At 36.0% G+C, this 16,040-nt stretch overlaps 1 protein-coding gene across 6 annotated transcripts in view; it reads right to left on the reverse strand.

Moving 5' to 3' along the window:
- Positions 1-16,040, reverse strand: part of PCNX1 (pecanex 1) — a 157,855-nt gene that overhangs the window by 86,381 nt on the left and 55,434 nt on the right. For 2 of the 6 annotated variants that reach the window (XM_040641707.1, XM_040641708.1), the window contains exons 6-8: positions 10,570-12,279; positions 5,687-5,737; positions 1,054-1,186 (exon numbers count right to left, since the gene is read on the reverse strand). In XM_040641707.1, coding sequence (XP_040497641.1) covers positions 1,054-1,186; positions 5,687-5,737; positions 10,570-12,279 — 1,894 coding nt within the window. The remainder of the gene's footprint in view (positions 1-1,053; positions 1,187-5,686; positions 5,738-10,569; positions 12,280-16,040) is intronic. The other 4 variants (XM_040641712.1, XM_040641711.1, XM_040641710.1 and 1 more) reach the window with 3 other exon arrangements.

Raw genomic sequence — 16,040 nt, forward strand, 5'->3', positions numbered from 1 at the left:
AAATCCAGAAAAATAAGCAAGTCTTAAATCCCATGGGAATATACAAGAAAACATTTTGTTACTTTCAAGAACAAGATTTTACCAAGGGAAGAGTTCTGGCTCTTCTAATCTACCATGCATTCAACAGCAGTTATTCATCAAATGCTCTTCCTTTTGAATTTCAAATTAAAATGTAGGGAAATAATTTGGTAATGGTGTTTTTCAACACAGAGATTAATAAAAGTATATGGTATAACATATGCACTGCTTAAGCAAGTGCATGTAAAACACTTCTGTCCATATTTGTATTTGTAAAATAAAGGACAAATCTTTTGTCTCATAAGACATACTTGAGAATAAAACACTAAAATTTTAATGGAAAACTATTCCCAATATTATAAGTAGATGCTTTCTTAATTATGCGTATTGGAAGAGTAAAAATGTTTTTCTTCAGTACTATACAGAAGTTGAGAAATTCAACATAGATATATGCAAATATATACATATATATCCAATTGACCATACTTAACCATAAATGGAATACTTTAGTTCCATGTCATTTACCAGGTCCTAGTGATTATGAAATAAAGGACACCAATTTTTAAGCAATACAAAATATATACTTTAGTGGAATAAAATAATTACGCTGGCTTATCAGGCTGAGGCCAGTTATCTGTATTCTCAACAAGCTCACCACTCAGTCCATACTTGTTCCTATTAAATTGTCAAGATGTTCGGGAAAAGATGCTGCATTAATATTAATTTGGAGCAGAAAAAAAATTAAAAGCTGACTTAAGGCCTCTATTTACATTTATATAACTGCCCTAAAGTAATTTTGCTATTTAAAATTGGCTAAACCAATCTGATCGTTTTGTTGAAATAGTGCAACATAAGGCATGCAGAATGCAACAGGCTCATAGTGACATGCAGAGAAAGCTCAGAGAACTTAAAACTATAGGAGAGAAACTGCAGGGAAGAGAAAAAGCTATTTGAATGCTTTCTTGGGACTGACAGAACAGGTTAGAAGGTTTGTCACATGCACGCTAAGCTTGGTGGAATTTTAAAATACCATACCTTAGGGGTGATCCGACGAGCAATGTAGGAGGGGTAGGGTTACTCCCTGCATTGTGCCGGCGCCGTACTGCCTGGCGCCTAAATGTGCTGCGTTCACGGCGAAATGACACTGCCTCCTCGCTGGCCTGTGCTGCTGCATCAAGATAGACTTAGGTCAAATAGGCGCCTAGGTCACAGATGTAAATAGCAGCTGAGCCTGCCTCTCCCCTGCCTTCCCACCCTCTAAGTAAAGGGAACTTGCCTAGTTGAGCCAAACAGTTTTCATACATATGCTGTTAATCTATCGTATCAAGGAATACACAAAACATACATGTCATTTATTTAAAGATAACTGTTTCTTTAAAAATAATGTTTTTAATAGATCTGGCCTCATGACCTTCTCTTCAATCTCAATTTCCTATTTTAATATCTCTGTTTTAAATCTTTTTCTAAAAGCCTCAATTTAGTCTCATAATCCTCTATTTCCCCCTTTAATTAAGTCAACCCAAAAATACAATATTTGTTAGTTCCAATTAACAGGAATGGGGCTTTACTTTCTTATTCTCAGAGGACAGTACAAGGAAGCAATGATAATACTTCATTTTTGATGCTGAGGAGTAAGGCAGTCGTTTAACCCACACTGCCCTGTGCCACAACTTTAACAGCTTTTTAAATGTTTAATTCAAGACAGCATGGATATATCTTAACAGTAAGTTAGTTTGCTTCCATCAAACTGTATTCAGCTCTATGCCCCAGCACAGGTCTCCTCAACATTAGGAAGCAAGGATCAACAAGGTGACAAGTACAAACTAAAACCAAGTGCACAATGACGACAAAATCACAACAATGGCTTAACAGAATTAGGTAAAATTTTACAAAACCATTCTAACTGACTGATTTCAGTTTCTAAAACAAAACGCAAAATGATGCTTATCTATCTGAATTTAAAACAACTGTATCCTAGTGATCTAAATATTGTGATCTAAATATTTTAGGAATGATCTTGACTATGACAAAGGGTATTTTCATACCAAATATGAATAAAGACAAAACAACTTAGTACAGAAACATTCTTTCCAAACACTTTTTTTCTATCCAGTATGAAAAGGATTACAAATCCAAGAATGCTGTATATTCAGATTTCAGTTCTGTTGCAAGCTTTCTGGACATTTTAAAAGCATAGTCACTAATTCTCAAATCATTATCCTGCTTAGCAACAGCCATTTCCACCAATGTGATGTTGACTTTAATAAACAATGTATGCTTTTTAATGTTTACATTTTTTATCCCCTCCCCAGACTGCACCAGGGAACATTCCTTGTGTAATGAATCTATCATGATTAGGAATGTATGCACTACGTCCAGAAGGCATGGTGTTCCTGGGTAGGCATTGTTTTCTTTTATTGCAGGAATGACAAGCACACAGTTATTTCACCCATTTGGCAAGCTTCTGCCAGTAAGAAGTAGAAGTCACAAATTATAGGACTCTTACTTACATATTTTATTTTTCAGCTCATACACTACAGTGACATTCTAAAGTTAGGCAACTAAGTAAGAATTAGGCTTTGGGGCTTTGGCTCCAAATCGGATGTGACTCCTTGAGCTAATATTTCTTTTCTCTTTTTTCTCCATTTTACTGAGATATAATGAAAATTCCTTTAAATGTGAAAAAGGTTACTTGTGAGCGCTCACATATGCAAAAATTATATATGACCTGTGAGAACAAATGATCATTAAACCTGGTCATCTAGACCTGTGTTGTCCAACATGGTAGCCACTAGCCATATGTGGCTATTTAAACTTAATTAAAATTAAATAAAATTAAAAATTCAGTTTATCAGATTCATGAACCACATTGCAAGTGCTCAGTAAGTGCATGCCTAGTGGCTACCATTATTGGGGCAATACAAACACAGAATATTTCCAACATCACAGAAAGTTGTATTGGGCAGTGCTGATCTAGAAATTCAAAGATGCCTATCTGTCACCACAATCTACAAAGCATATTGTGTGCTTAGCGTACCCCTGACAACTGTGACCTCAACAAAAGGAAACTACAACCAGCACTGTCACAAAGGAGAAAACATACTAGCAGGGCAGTCATTGGATAAAGGATAAAACAAAGCACACAAGCCACTTGCAGGGAGATAGGCAAACTTAGATGAGTGACTGGTATTCCTGTTAATAGCTCTTAGACATCAGCAAGGTTAACTCAGGTTATGGAATTTAAAATCACACAAAATTAAGACATTTTGTGACCATATACTGAAGATTTCTGTTCTAGTATAACAAACTACTGGTCAACTTACAGGTTAACTTCATTAAGGAACTTATACACATTCTCTCTAGTTTTAGATTATCTAGTTCAGATAATTTTATTCTTTACATAAAGATATATATAACCCAGATATAATTTATGGAGAATAATTCAATCCATAAAATGTACTAAAATTACTCTCAAGGACTGCCTATTTGTAATCATTGAATACTGAGAATAAAAGAAGGGAAATAGGAAACAGTTTTCTTTACTATATTCCTTCCACTCAAGACTTAATGGTGTGAATTTTAAGTAAAAGCTAGTTATTCCACAATACTAAGATGAAAACACAAACTGCAGTGTCCATTTATAGTCAAAATGTTCTTTGGATTCTTCAGAAAACTTTTTATTTTTTGCTATTATCGCACCATTTATATTTTGTCATCTGCAAAAGAACTACATGAAACTACATAACTCTCCTAACCAAATAGTTTTGGAAACACTTCAAGATGAAAGTTTAGACATCTACTGTACTTAATTGGAGTTATGATTATTGCCTATGTTGTCCTTGTAATATTCAGGGTGTAAATATCTAATGCTAAAAGTATTTTCAATGTTTACTATAGCAACTACTTTAACAGCAGCTAGGATCACATATTCAACTGAAAACACTATGCCATAGTCTATGGTCACAACAGGTAAGACTAAACCCTGCCCCCTGAGGAATGTACTACTTATACCGAACATCTCTATTTGGAATAGGATCCAGTTCTACTAGTGCCAAGGAAAGAAAAGTATCTTAACAGCTTAAAATAATTTGCTCTAAGCATAGTCATAAAAATAATTTCCTGTAAGAAAAGTGTCTTTAAAGTTTAAAATAATTTGCTGTAAGCACAGTCACATAAATTAAAGACCCTGATGAAAACTCACTTCTACAACCCAACTATAACAAACTCTTTTTGAATCCTTTAAATTTATAAGAGAAAAAAAACAAAGCACACAAAAAAAATCTTTGAACTAGGGAACCAGACAGGAGGGAGAAAACACTTTAAAACCTGGTTTTGAAGTTGACATTTTGACATTGCTTAAAACCCAGTACCTCCTGGCAAAATAATGAAATTAACTAGAATAATAAGAGCATAAAATACAAACAGGGAAAATTTAACACCTGGGTACAAGTAAATTTAAAGCATGTGTAGGTAAAGGAGGAAAAAAAACCACAAATATTTATTTAACTGCTTGAAAACCCATAAATAAGAAGTCAGATTTAAAAATACTTTCAGGGACATATATTTAGACAATTGCAAATCTTTTAATGTATATTTTTAAAATCACAAAGCATTTCTTTGTGTTAGAAAACTTCAACAGACTGAATTACAAATTTAAGAGAAAACCTTGGGTCATTTAGCTCTTTACTTTTGAGGAAGTAAAACAATCATTCGATTAAGTTTAAACATTTACTGGGCGCCTAAGGGCAATTCATGCACAAGGCACAGAGATCCTAAGATATTTTAGACAGCTGTGTGATCTGATCTGCTCCTGAAGATCAAATAGAAAACCAAAGCCACAATACGTAACTCCCATTTCAGAAGTTACTTCCCATTTACCTAAATGAGTTAAGGAAAATTCTCTAAATTCTGTATTGAATTGTTTTAATGCAACTATTTGTTTATATTGGGGATACTGAAACAATAGGCTATCAGTTTGTTTTACTCTATGAATGAAAACAGGAAAAGTATTAAGGGCAACAAGTACTTTCGGGATGGTGGGGAGGTACAAAAGAGCAAAATGTGCGGAGGTGGGAGGTGAGGGTTATCCATATTCTATCTCAAATATTGGAAAGCTGTAAGCACAAGTATGCACAGAAAAAGACACCAATTGAAAACAAGTCAATCATACAGCTGATTGCTTAGTGCAAGTGTTCAAACGTAGTTAAGTTACTGTCCAGTGGCTGTACATAGTCGTTGACTGGCCTCTTGTGAAAGCTCAGTTGCTATTAAATGAATAAAAATTTAGACAAAACTACTCAAGAAAGGTGTTATTTTCAGCGGGGAATGTTTATTATAGGAAAAAGTAAGTCTGGGACAATTGTGAAAATAAAAAGTTGGGTTTTGGTACCTCAAACAGATTAGAAGCAAACTGTATTAGGAAATGAGACTTTAAAGAGAGACAAAAATACAAACAAGTATATATACACCTTGGAAAAATAAAACATAAACACAGACATCCTGAAATACACTAAAATATTCTTTAAGGTAAAAACTATTTTACTTAAGAATATAAAGTTACTACATGAAGAAATACACATTCAAATGATTTTACAAAAAAATTTTCAAAGAAATAATTTAAGTCTAGGCATGAAACCCATTTCATCTAAACATCTTTTCCCCTTCTTACTTTCCATGTCAGCCAAGGATGACGCTAACACCAGCATGCCAAGATTTTGTTCTAAAATGAAAACAAATACTCATCAGTGTCATTTTCTGGGAGGCTAAAGAACACGGAGAATCTACTGCACAACCTCGAAGCATTCATTCTGGATCAAAACAATTTCAAACTGTGAACACATTTTAAAGGACTACTTTACTTTTTGACAAGTGAGCCAACAAACAACAGCAACAACGACAAAGGATTAGCTGTGTCTTGAGTCAGAGAGATTTACACGTCCTGTTGGTATCTTCCACAGTCCCAGGCAGCCAAACAAATAGAGGTGGGTAGACAAAATGCTTTCAAGAAATAACACCGTACTCCGGAGTCGTGATACACACACAACAGTTCCTAAAAGCTACAGTTTCAGGATCACTTACCTTCAGAGGGGACTTCTAACGTTTTTTAATCCTTTGTAAATGGGATCAAAGAGATAGACCCTCTCCCATAAAACTGTACCCAGAAACTATTTTGCATCTATTTTCAGAGATGCACCTAAGAAGGGGTCATTAGTGAAAAATATATATTTGAAGTGACATCTATTTGAGGAGGGAAATTCCTTAGCAAATGATTAAAAGGCACCAGTGTCTTCGTTTTCATAATAAACCTACCATTTACACAGCACTTTTACAAATCTAAGCTCACTAGAGTCTGATAGTTAATGGTGAGACACACCTAGACAGTTATTATTCCTGTTTTACACCTGAAGAAACCCAGGCACAGATTTAATGACTTGCCTAGACTATCCAGTTAGTAATGAGAAGAGGTATTAAAATGTAACTGTTTAATTCCTTATCCAGAACTCTTCTGGAGCTAGAAAGAAAAATACTGTAACATCTGCTCCTACCATACAAAATCAGGCAGGAGCTAGACTGGGGAATTCTAGACACTAACCCTTATTTGCCTCATCAACAAAATATCTTTTCTTCATACTGTTTTAAGAGAAGACAATTTTTCCAAGTAAATGAAGCATCCAAATCTATTCACTACACTGAATGAGCATCCTTCTCTGTTTTATATGCCTAAGCTTACGTCTCCATATAGATTAATACAACCCTTTCCCTGAATCAGGGTCAGTTGCATATACATTTATTACTGCATTGTACTAATATGCAGCATTCAGTTATGATTCCACAATGTCCTTTGAACACTATCAAACTAAAAAGACAATCTGCCCTGCATTTAATGACCCACCCTGTTTGTGTGGTCATTCCAGCCTCTCCTTTCACATTAGCAGCGCATTTCTGCTAGTCATTACTTTAGCCTTTCCAAACACCAATCCCCTTCTACTAATTTGTTGTTTCTAACTTGCCACGTGGACTGAGGGATCAGAAAATTAATGTATTAGAATTGAGAGTCCCTCTATTTAGTAAAGTACAAAAGCTTTAATTCTCATGTTCTTGTCTATTCAGTGGTCTAAGGTTTAATGATATCTGGGTTCAAATAACTGTCCTTCAATTTACACACATGGCACAAACTCTCATAAATTATTTACTGAGATTTGGTTTTTCTTTGACTAAAGTAATATTCCCTTAACAAAAGATTATCTTTGGTTCCCAGCACAAAACAGTAATAGGATTGATCCCATTACATGCTTGTAGAATAGGGACCCAAACATTACATTTAAAATAATTTTCTCGAACAGAAAAACAGAGGTTTAGAAATTCAGAAAAAAATTACAGATAATAGAGCAAATATAAACCTTTCCACTCTGGCTGTTCTTTATAATTTGTTGAATCATGCAGTAAATTAAGGGATGCAAAAGAAAGTGGTCTTTGAAAAGTAGTGTAGGGGCGCCTGGGTGGCTCAGTTGTTAAGAGTCTGCCTTCGGCTCAGGGCATCATCCCAGCGTTCTGGGATGGAGCCCTGCATCAGACTCCCTGCTCAGCGGGAAGCCTGCTTCTCCCTCTCCCACTCCCTCTGCCTGTGTTCCCTCTTTCGCTGCCTCTCTGTCAAATAAATAAATAAAATCTTAAAAAAAAAAAAAAGTAGTGTAGGCTATAAAACACGACACTTTTCTACCATATATAACTTATCTGTATTTTTTCCTTTAAATATAAGCCATAAATTATTAAAGAAATGCTTTATAATTATAAAAGAAAAATTAAATGCAAAAGAGATCAACAACAGAAAATGCCTTAGTTTGCACCTAAAACTTTTTTCCTGACTAAATAGGAAAACTGATGAAATCCAATTTTAACAAAAGTAGTGGAATATTGGTGAGAAGTCCTATCAAAACAATCACTTGTAACTGTGACTATCAAAGGGTAAGTTATAGGACATACTGTTGCCAAAATAAGATTAAAATCCATTATTACTCGATTAGATGTTCATGTTTTTCAGTTGGTATTATGTAAGAAATTGGGAATACCAATATTCATATTTTTACTATTGTTGAGTTTCACAATGGCCTGATTAGAAATCTCTAATATATTTCTAAATTTCATTATTTTCTTCCACTTTGAGGGCAGGAAACATTTGAGCAGCATAAGAGACTGGTCTGTATAATAGAAACAGTAGCACTATTAAGCATTTCCGACGTGCCAGGCACTTTACATCTGGGAATTCCTTCCATCCTCACAGCAACCCTGTGAGATGACAAGGCTGAGGCTTCAAGAAGATAAGCAGCTTTCCTACAGCAGAGCCCATACATGCCGGCAAGGCTGTCCGAGTTCAAGTCATCATGTTAGATCACCTCCTGTTTTAGAGTATTTGATTTTAGTACTTGAGAGTACATTTCCTAGATTTCATCCTTCTACACTGCCAACACTGTTCAGTTTTAAAATAAAACAAAATCATTGGAGAACTCAACACCTCCAAGTTCATTAGAATAAAATCTATTTATGGTTTATGTACGGCCATACGAATGGTCAAACAGTATCCTGTTTTGTTGACACCTTTTAAGAGTATGGTATGTAAGAACAGATAACCCAGAAAACTATCTCCTAAAGTGCCAGAAAGGACTGTAGCAATTAATGCAAATATAAACAAATCTTTACCAATTATTTGACATTTTATGTAATTTTTAATACCCCCTCTACCTCCAATCTTCCAAAAAACCGAAACAAAATCCTAATAAAATGTGATAAAACCAACTAAATATAAATCCTCCACATATTTAAGCAGTTTAGTTTTACTCTTATTTCATTCTAAACACAATGAAACTTAAATAATAACAGCCCCCATAATGTTCTTCTTTTGGCAAAAAATGTTTTTTTTAACAGCCCATAGACTATCACATTTATTCCATCAAAGTAGAAAGTTTTAGTTCATTATCTGTTTCTTATTAACACTCAATGAGTTGTTTGTTTTTAAAAAATAAGAACACAAAAGAAGACAAAACCTGGAATCTGGAAAAATAAGGGCTTGTATTAGTCAAAGATCTGTACCAAGTAGCAAATAAAACCTTCCATGTAACTTTTCCTAAAATCAGAATACCTCATATGCCCTGTGGAAAGGAAATGACATTTTAAATACGAAGATATAAGGACTTACTAGAGCTCTTGTCCATTATTTTTTTAGTATTTAAATTTCCATAGTATTTAGAACAGCAATATTTTTCTACCATAGCATGCTCATTCTTAAAATTTATTTTAACGACACCTTGAGAAATTAAACTATATCTTAAAACCCAATGGTTTCTTGCATAGTCGTGAACATTCCTGATATGATTTGTGCGAGAAATCACTAAAAGCATTTCAAGACTTTTTATAAAAAACAGAATGACAGCCACATCAAAGATCCAAGGGAATTTAATTACTATACTGTCACCAAATGGTTATAATCACTTCAGACATAATTAGTTCTCAATATTTAAGTTTGATCGAGTGTTTTCTTCTTTAGGTACTAAAGATCATTTTTTTTTACATTCCCATTAGAAATGAATCTTTATTAGAAATGATACCAAAGGAAATGAGAATGTTTACCAGACATAAGCTTGAATACAGGGAATGGGGGTAGAGGATAAAAAAGCTATAATGCCAGCAACAGAAGACGTCAGAATTCTTCTGATCCTACTCAAGAACCAGATTCCATAAAAACCACAACAGAATGAACTAACTATTCTGGGTAGGAGGAAACAGCAAGAAACAACTCTGAAATAAATAAATGGCCAAAACATGCTGACAATATAAAATCACCCACTGAATTTTGCACAATTTCCCATAAACCTCAAACAAATAAGCTATTACTTTAACCAAAACACCATCACTGTTATCATAGGGAGCATCATGTATCCACGGATGGATACTAAAATAAACTACAAACATCAATTTAATAAACTTTAAGTGTGAAGCTAGAAGAAAAAAATATGTTAATGCCGGACACCTGAGTAAGCAAGAAATAAAAACAAAGAGACAGACAAAAAAGAGGCACAAGTTTTCAAAGTACATAGTCAGAGAGAAAGTAATATTTGGAAAAATCTTATATAACCGATTGAGTGATCTAATTCTGAAGGCTCAGTGGCACATGCTATATGCGAGATGACTAAAAATGGTTTGTGACCTAATAAATTTCTACATTTTGTTGTTGTTACTGTTGTACAAAGAAAGAAGAGAACCAATTTTTGTTATTCCTGGTAAAACATTAGGAGGTGGCAACTGACTTAGGAAAACCCAAGGCCAAGAAAGAATTGATATATTCAAATAACACAACTGAAAAAATAGTTTCTCAGTGTTCATACCAGAACCCTTTCTGAGACAACCATGTCCTTCCACGTGGAAGAAAGTTTATTTTGATAACACAGTGGAAGGAGGGATAGTAACACGAAGCATATTTTAGTAAGTACGACTCTAATCAATAGTACCAACAACTGCAGTGACTCTTGGGGAAATCTCTTCCTATAATTTACTTACCTCCACTGCCTGCATCTTGCTCTTCACCTTCGGGAAATGCAACCTGGCTTGGCAAGCTATTCCTTGACCGAGTGACTGTCTCTAACTGGGAAGCCCGGCCCAATAAAGATAGCTCATCTAGCACCTCTCCCTCTTTGGCCTCGAGATCTGATTTTGAAGTGGTTAAGGGTTTTATACTTTCGGGTGCCATCAGCCTGTTGGAGTCATTCAAACACGCTACTGTGCCACTGTCCAGGCTCAACACCCGGGCCCGAGTCTTGGCACTGTTTGTGCTGGAAGTCCGACGCGCTGTCCGCTTTTTGCCAGTTCCTTCAGGCCCCAGATGGGCTTTGTGTGCGTGCTCAGAGTCAGCGCCCCTTTCTTTAGGGACATGTTTGGTCTTCAGGGCACTATATCTGCCCTCAGGAGACTGACACGAATGAGAAGTGGTGCTAGAAGAGCTATCGCTGCTGATCTGGTGGGCAGACTGAACACTCGATGCTCTGCTCAAGTCACTTTGGTCGCTAGAGTCCTCATCGTGACAGAATATAGCACTATGTGGCTTTGTACCAGCAACACCTCGAAAGGAAACATAGTCCCTATGCCGACTCGAATCAAAACTGCTGGCCCGTTTTTTTCCTGTCCGTCTCCGGCCTGATTTATGGGCAGAGGCTGTCCGGTGGATCAAGCTAGACGATGATTTAGGTCGCACATCGCCTTCCTTTCGCTTTCCACCACTGTCTTTAGCAACTTTTGAGTCCGCTGAAACAGCGGACTTATCACTCTGCTCCTCTTTGTTCTCGGCTGTTTTCCCGAGTGGTCTGTCCCCCTGTGATGTAAATTCATTTGCATGGGGATTTTTATTGACTTCTTCAGATGCAGAGGTGCTCGGACCTCTCTGATTGTGCAAATCATCAGAAGTATTGGAATCCTTGGCCTCTTGAACCCCACTGTTGGTACTCACTTCCAAGGCAGTCTTTTCACTGCTAGTCCTTTTGTCACTGGTACAGCTACTCTTGTCCTCTGGGTCAGCACAGCCCTCTTTCTTCCTACTGCTTTTCTTTCCTACTCTAGGAGACTCCTCATGCTCTGACAAGATGCTCTCGATGTGAGTGGAGCTGGTCTGCTCACTTTTGTAGCTGCTGACAGTACTGTTGGTGTCACGGTCCGTTCCACTGCAGTAGCTCTCTGTTGACCCACTACTCCGCGTGCTCAGGCTCCTCAGGCTATCCACGCTTTTGTCTGCTTTCAAAGGTTTGCTCTTCCCACTTTTTGTAGGTGGCTGAGAATTACTGTTTTTCAGCTCACCAACAAGCTGAAATTCCCCAGACAAACAAGAATTTTCCACCAAGGATTCTTTGGATCCGGAATGAGGCTTGGAAGACTCTAACTCACTAACTGGATCTAATCCCCGTCTTTGCTGATAGAGAGGGAAGTCATTCAGTGAAGTGTCTGGAAAAGCCACAGCCGAGCTAGAAGTCCGTGGTACACCTCGTGGCCGGTGATCTTTCCTGTAAGAATGTGAATGTAAAGGGACAAGAGAAGCTACTTCTGTGTCACAGGCGTTGGACAGAGATTGATCAATGTGGTGGTGGTGGCTGTGACTTGGCAAGCTCACTTTGTCACTGAAGTCCCTTGGTAAGTCCTGTCCACAGGAGGATAAGGAAGGCTGAATGGAGATGAAGGAATCATTGGAGACCAGACGGAAGAGCTTCCGATCAGTTGCCAGATCTGTTTCAAACACATATTTGGAAATGTTAACACAAATCTATCATCTGCTTTTCTACTGTTTAACAATGGAAAGAACTCACAACACACAGTAATTCGAGGAAAAACAATTTCCCAAGTAGTTCACTGAATAAAAGTTGGCCAGTCATTCCAAAGAGCTGGTTTCTATTTCACAGCTGCACAAAGAAAGCATTCTATTGATAGAATGAACTGAACTTCTAAATCCTCGAATGGCTGGAGAAAAGGTTCCATAGACTATCAACAATAAGAGGCAACATAGGATTATATTTAAAACAGCTCTGGATTTTCTTCTTTCTTAAAGATTTTATTTGAAGTAATCTCTACACCCAACGTGGGGCTTGAATTTACAATCACGAAATCAAGAGTCGCACACTCCACGGACTGAGCCAGCCCGGCGTCCCATAAAGTGGTCCTGGATTTTTATGTGAAGTCTGTCTCTAGCTACTAACTGGATAGCCCTGGGTTATGTTTCCAAGCCTCAGTTTCCTCATCTATAAAACAGGATCTCAATATCATTAAGTACTACCATGAAATAACTGAGTTAGCGTGCTTTAGCATAACATTGCTTAGCACAAAGCCTGACACGGTTAACAGCAGCTATCATTCACTAACACAATACAAAATCTTTTTGAAAAACTAATGTGATTATCTTATAAATAAAAAAAACCCAAAACACTCTAGAGTAATTTGAAACAAACAAACAAAAACAAAAACTGAAAGGCTGAACAATCCCCAAAGAAGACATGACATAATGATTTAAGATCTTGTTGTTCACAATGACCAAAAAGATTAAAATAGTTGTGGAGCAAAATACGGCATTTTCTCTTTCATCATTCTTGCAACAATTACAAAATACTTCATGAAAAACTACATTATCCCTGTATATCTGTAAGACCATTCCTTTAACCCTTCACTTAAGGCAGCGATCAGTGACTTGAATTACCATACATACTATGTATACAGATATAAATAAATCCACCTACCTACCTACGTTGTAATTTATCTTGAAATGCAGCTTGGCAACTGAACTGTACAATAGCTTAGCTGACTTTTTATATACTTTTTGACAGACAAGGATGGCTGAATCTGCTGTTAGTTCAATAAAGAGAAAAATAACTATTTTATTTGTTATAACTGCATAGTAAAAATTCAATGATAGATTCTGCAGTTAAGTCAGACTCTTCCCAGGAGAATCTCAATAATAAAAGCATACCTTTCCCCCTAAGATTAATATAAAATAAAAATGAATTACTAGAAATGTGTACTTTTAAAAAATCTAAATCTAGACTAGATTTAAATAATTAAAAACTTAGAAACAGCATCTAGAATGCACCATATAACTTGATTTATAGATGACCTATCAGGCTCTCTTATGTTTCAAAGTCTTCAACATAAGTACAATTTATGTTCTTTATCATTTGTCCAAAACAGCTGCCACTATACTTGGGTTCTTAGATCTCTAAATATAAAAATTTGAAAGTTAGCACTGTATTTACTTTTTTATAATATTAAATTATAAAGTTATTTCTAAAAACTCTATATCTCTAATAAGCAATTAAAAATAGTGTGATATTCACATTTCAAAGTTATGATTTTATAGAACAAAAGCTTAACTGAACAAGTAACTTAAAATCACTAATTCTTATGTATAAGATTTTTTTTTAAATGCTAACAATCAAAACCAATTCTAAGACATTAATAAACCAGAAATATAAGTTTTTCATTTAAAAAGACACAGCCAAACTTACTTTATAATACATGTACTTTTTTCAGTGTTGCTAAATATACCAAAAAAAATTTAATGTTGTCAGGAACAACCTTAGGTGGTTTTAGGAAATTTTCAAGTAAATATGGCTGCTTAGACATTTTTCTTACTGGTAGCAATATAGTCAAAGACAGGCTCAAATCAACACAAAGAGATACTATTTTTCATAAGTAAACCTTTTTTCAATGACAGCTCCTAGTGGCATTCAGGGTAAGAAAGGCACGCTCACATACTGCTCATCCTGGTGCAAACTGGTATAACCTTCTATAAAGCAATCCAGCAATATGGCCAAAAGCCTTCCAAAAATATACTCACCCACGATCAGTAATCTATTTCTAGAAATTGCTGCTCAAGGGTAAAATCAGGTATGTAATAAGGTTTCAGCAAAAAACTGTTCATTTCAGGTTATTATAAAACTTAAAACCTAAAAAGTATGAAAGTGTCCAACAAAAATATGTTGAATAAATTAGATTGTCTATTAAAACATCACACAGGCACTAAAAATGTTTTCAAAGATTACATATTAATATGAGAAAAAATACTTAAGTGAAAATGATGGTACTATATAAAAAGTATGGTTCCAATATCAAGAGCTAAAAAGAATATTAAGAGTATATTTGCATATGTGTGTAGGAATATTAAAAGTAATATACCATATTTTGCTATAAAAAGGAATAAAGTCCTGACATGCTATATAACATGCTAAGTCAAGGAAGCCAGACACAAAAGCCACATATTCTATAATCCCATTTATATGAAATTTCTAGAATAGGCAAATGCATAGAGACAGAAAATAGATCAGTGGTTCCCAGAGACTGGGGGAAGGAGGAAATGGGGAGTGTAATGGGTATGGGTTTCTTGTTGGGGTGACAAAAATGTTCTGCAATTGGATAATGGTGATGGTCGCACAACCGTGTGAAATTACTAAAAGTCACTGAGTTGTACACTTTAGAAGAGTGAATTCTGGGGCACCTGGGTGGCTTAGTCGGTTAAGTGTCTGCCTTCAGCTCAGGTCATAATCCCAGGGTCCTGGGATCAAGCCCACATCAGGCTCCTTACTCAGCAGAGAGCCTGCTTCTCCTTCTCCCTCTGCCTGCAGCTCCCCCTGCTTGTGCTCTTTATCTATGTGTCAAATAAATAAATAAAATCTTTAAAAAAAACAAAAAGAGTGCATTTTATAGTATATGAATTATATCACAATACAAAAATAATTTTAGAAAGTGGTACACCAAAAAACATTAAGTTATTTCAATGCCAAAAGTATGAATTATTTTCTCCATATTAACTATTTTTTCTAAAATTAACATATGTTACTTTCATAAACAAAAACCACATTTCCTCCTCTCTTCTGGATCATCTCCATCAATTATAAAAAACAAGCTGTTCTCTTATGCATTCTTACAAAATCCAAATCTCTCCTTTATCCTCCCTTTCCCTGCTGGCTTTCACCTTGCATCTCTGATTCCCTTTATACAAATTCACCAAGAATAGTCTGTATTCCCTCTTTTTGGTTCTCCTCCTCTAATTCTCTCCTACATGTATTCTGATCCCCTCATGAATATGCTTATCTAGGTCACCAACAACCTCTGCGCTGTTGATCCCATGGTCAAGTCACAGTCTTGTATCACCTGGCCTGTGAGCAATGTTTGACAAAGCTGAGCACTGCACTCTCCTTGAATAACTGAGATACAACCCTCTAGGTCTTCCTGCACCCCACCAGTTGTTCCTACTCAGTCTCCTACACCTATTAAACTGGAGTGGCTCAAAGTTCAATCCTGGGAAATTCTCATCGTTCCATCTACACGCCCTCTTCTCTATCTCTCATCCAGTATTCTGGCCCCACGATAACTAAAATTCAGGAATCCTTGTAACTACGTTCCTCCATCTTCTAGCCAGCCCCCACATTCATATGGGAATAGGCTAAAGTACCGATCTTGGGTAAGGAAAACATGAATGCGGCTGGAGAGGGAAACTGTAG

The sequence above is a fragment of the Ursus maritimus genome, unplaced genomic scaffold (genome assembly GCF_017311325.1).
Source record: "Ursus maritimus isolate PB19 unplaced genomic scaffold, ASM1731132v1 scaffold_25, whole genome shotgun sequence".
Lineage (NCBI taxonomy): Eukaryota > Metazoa > Chordata > Mammalia > Carnivora > Ursidae > Ursus > Ursus maritimus.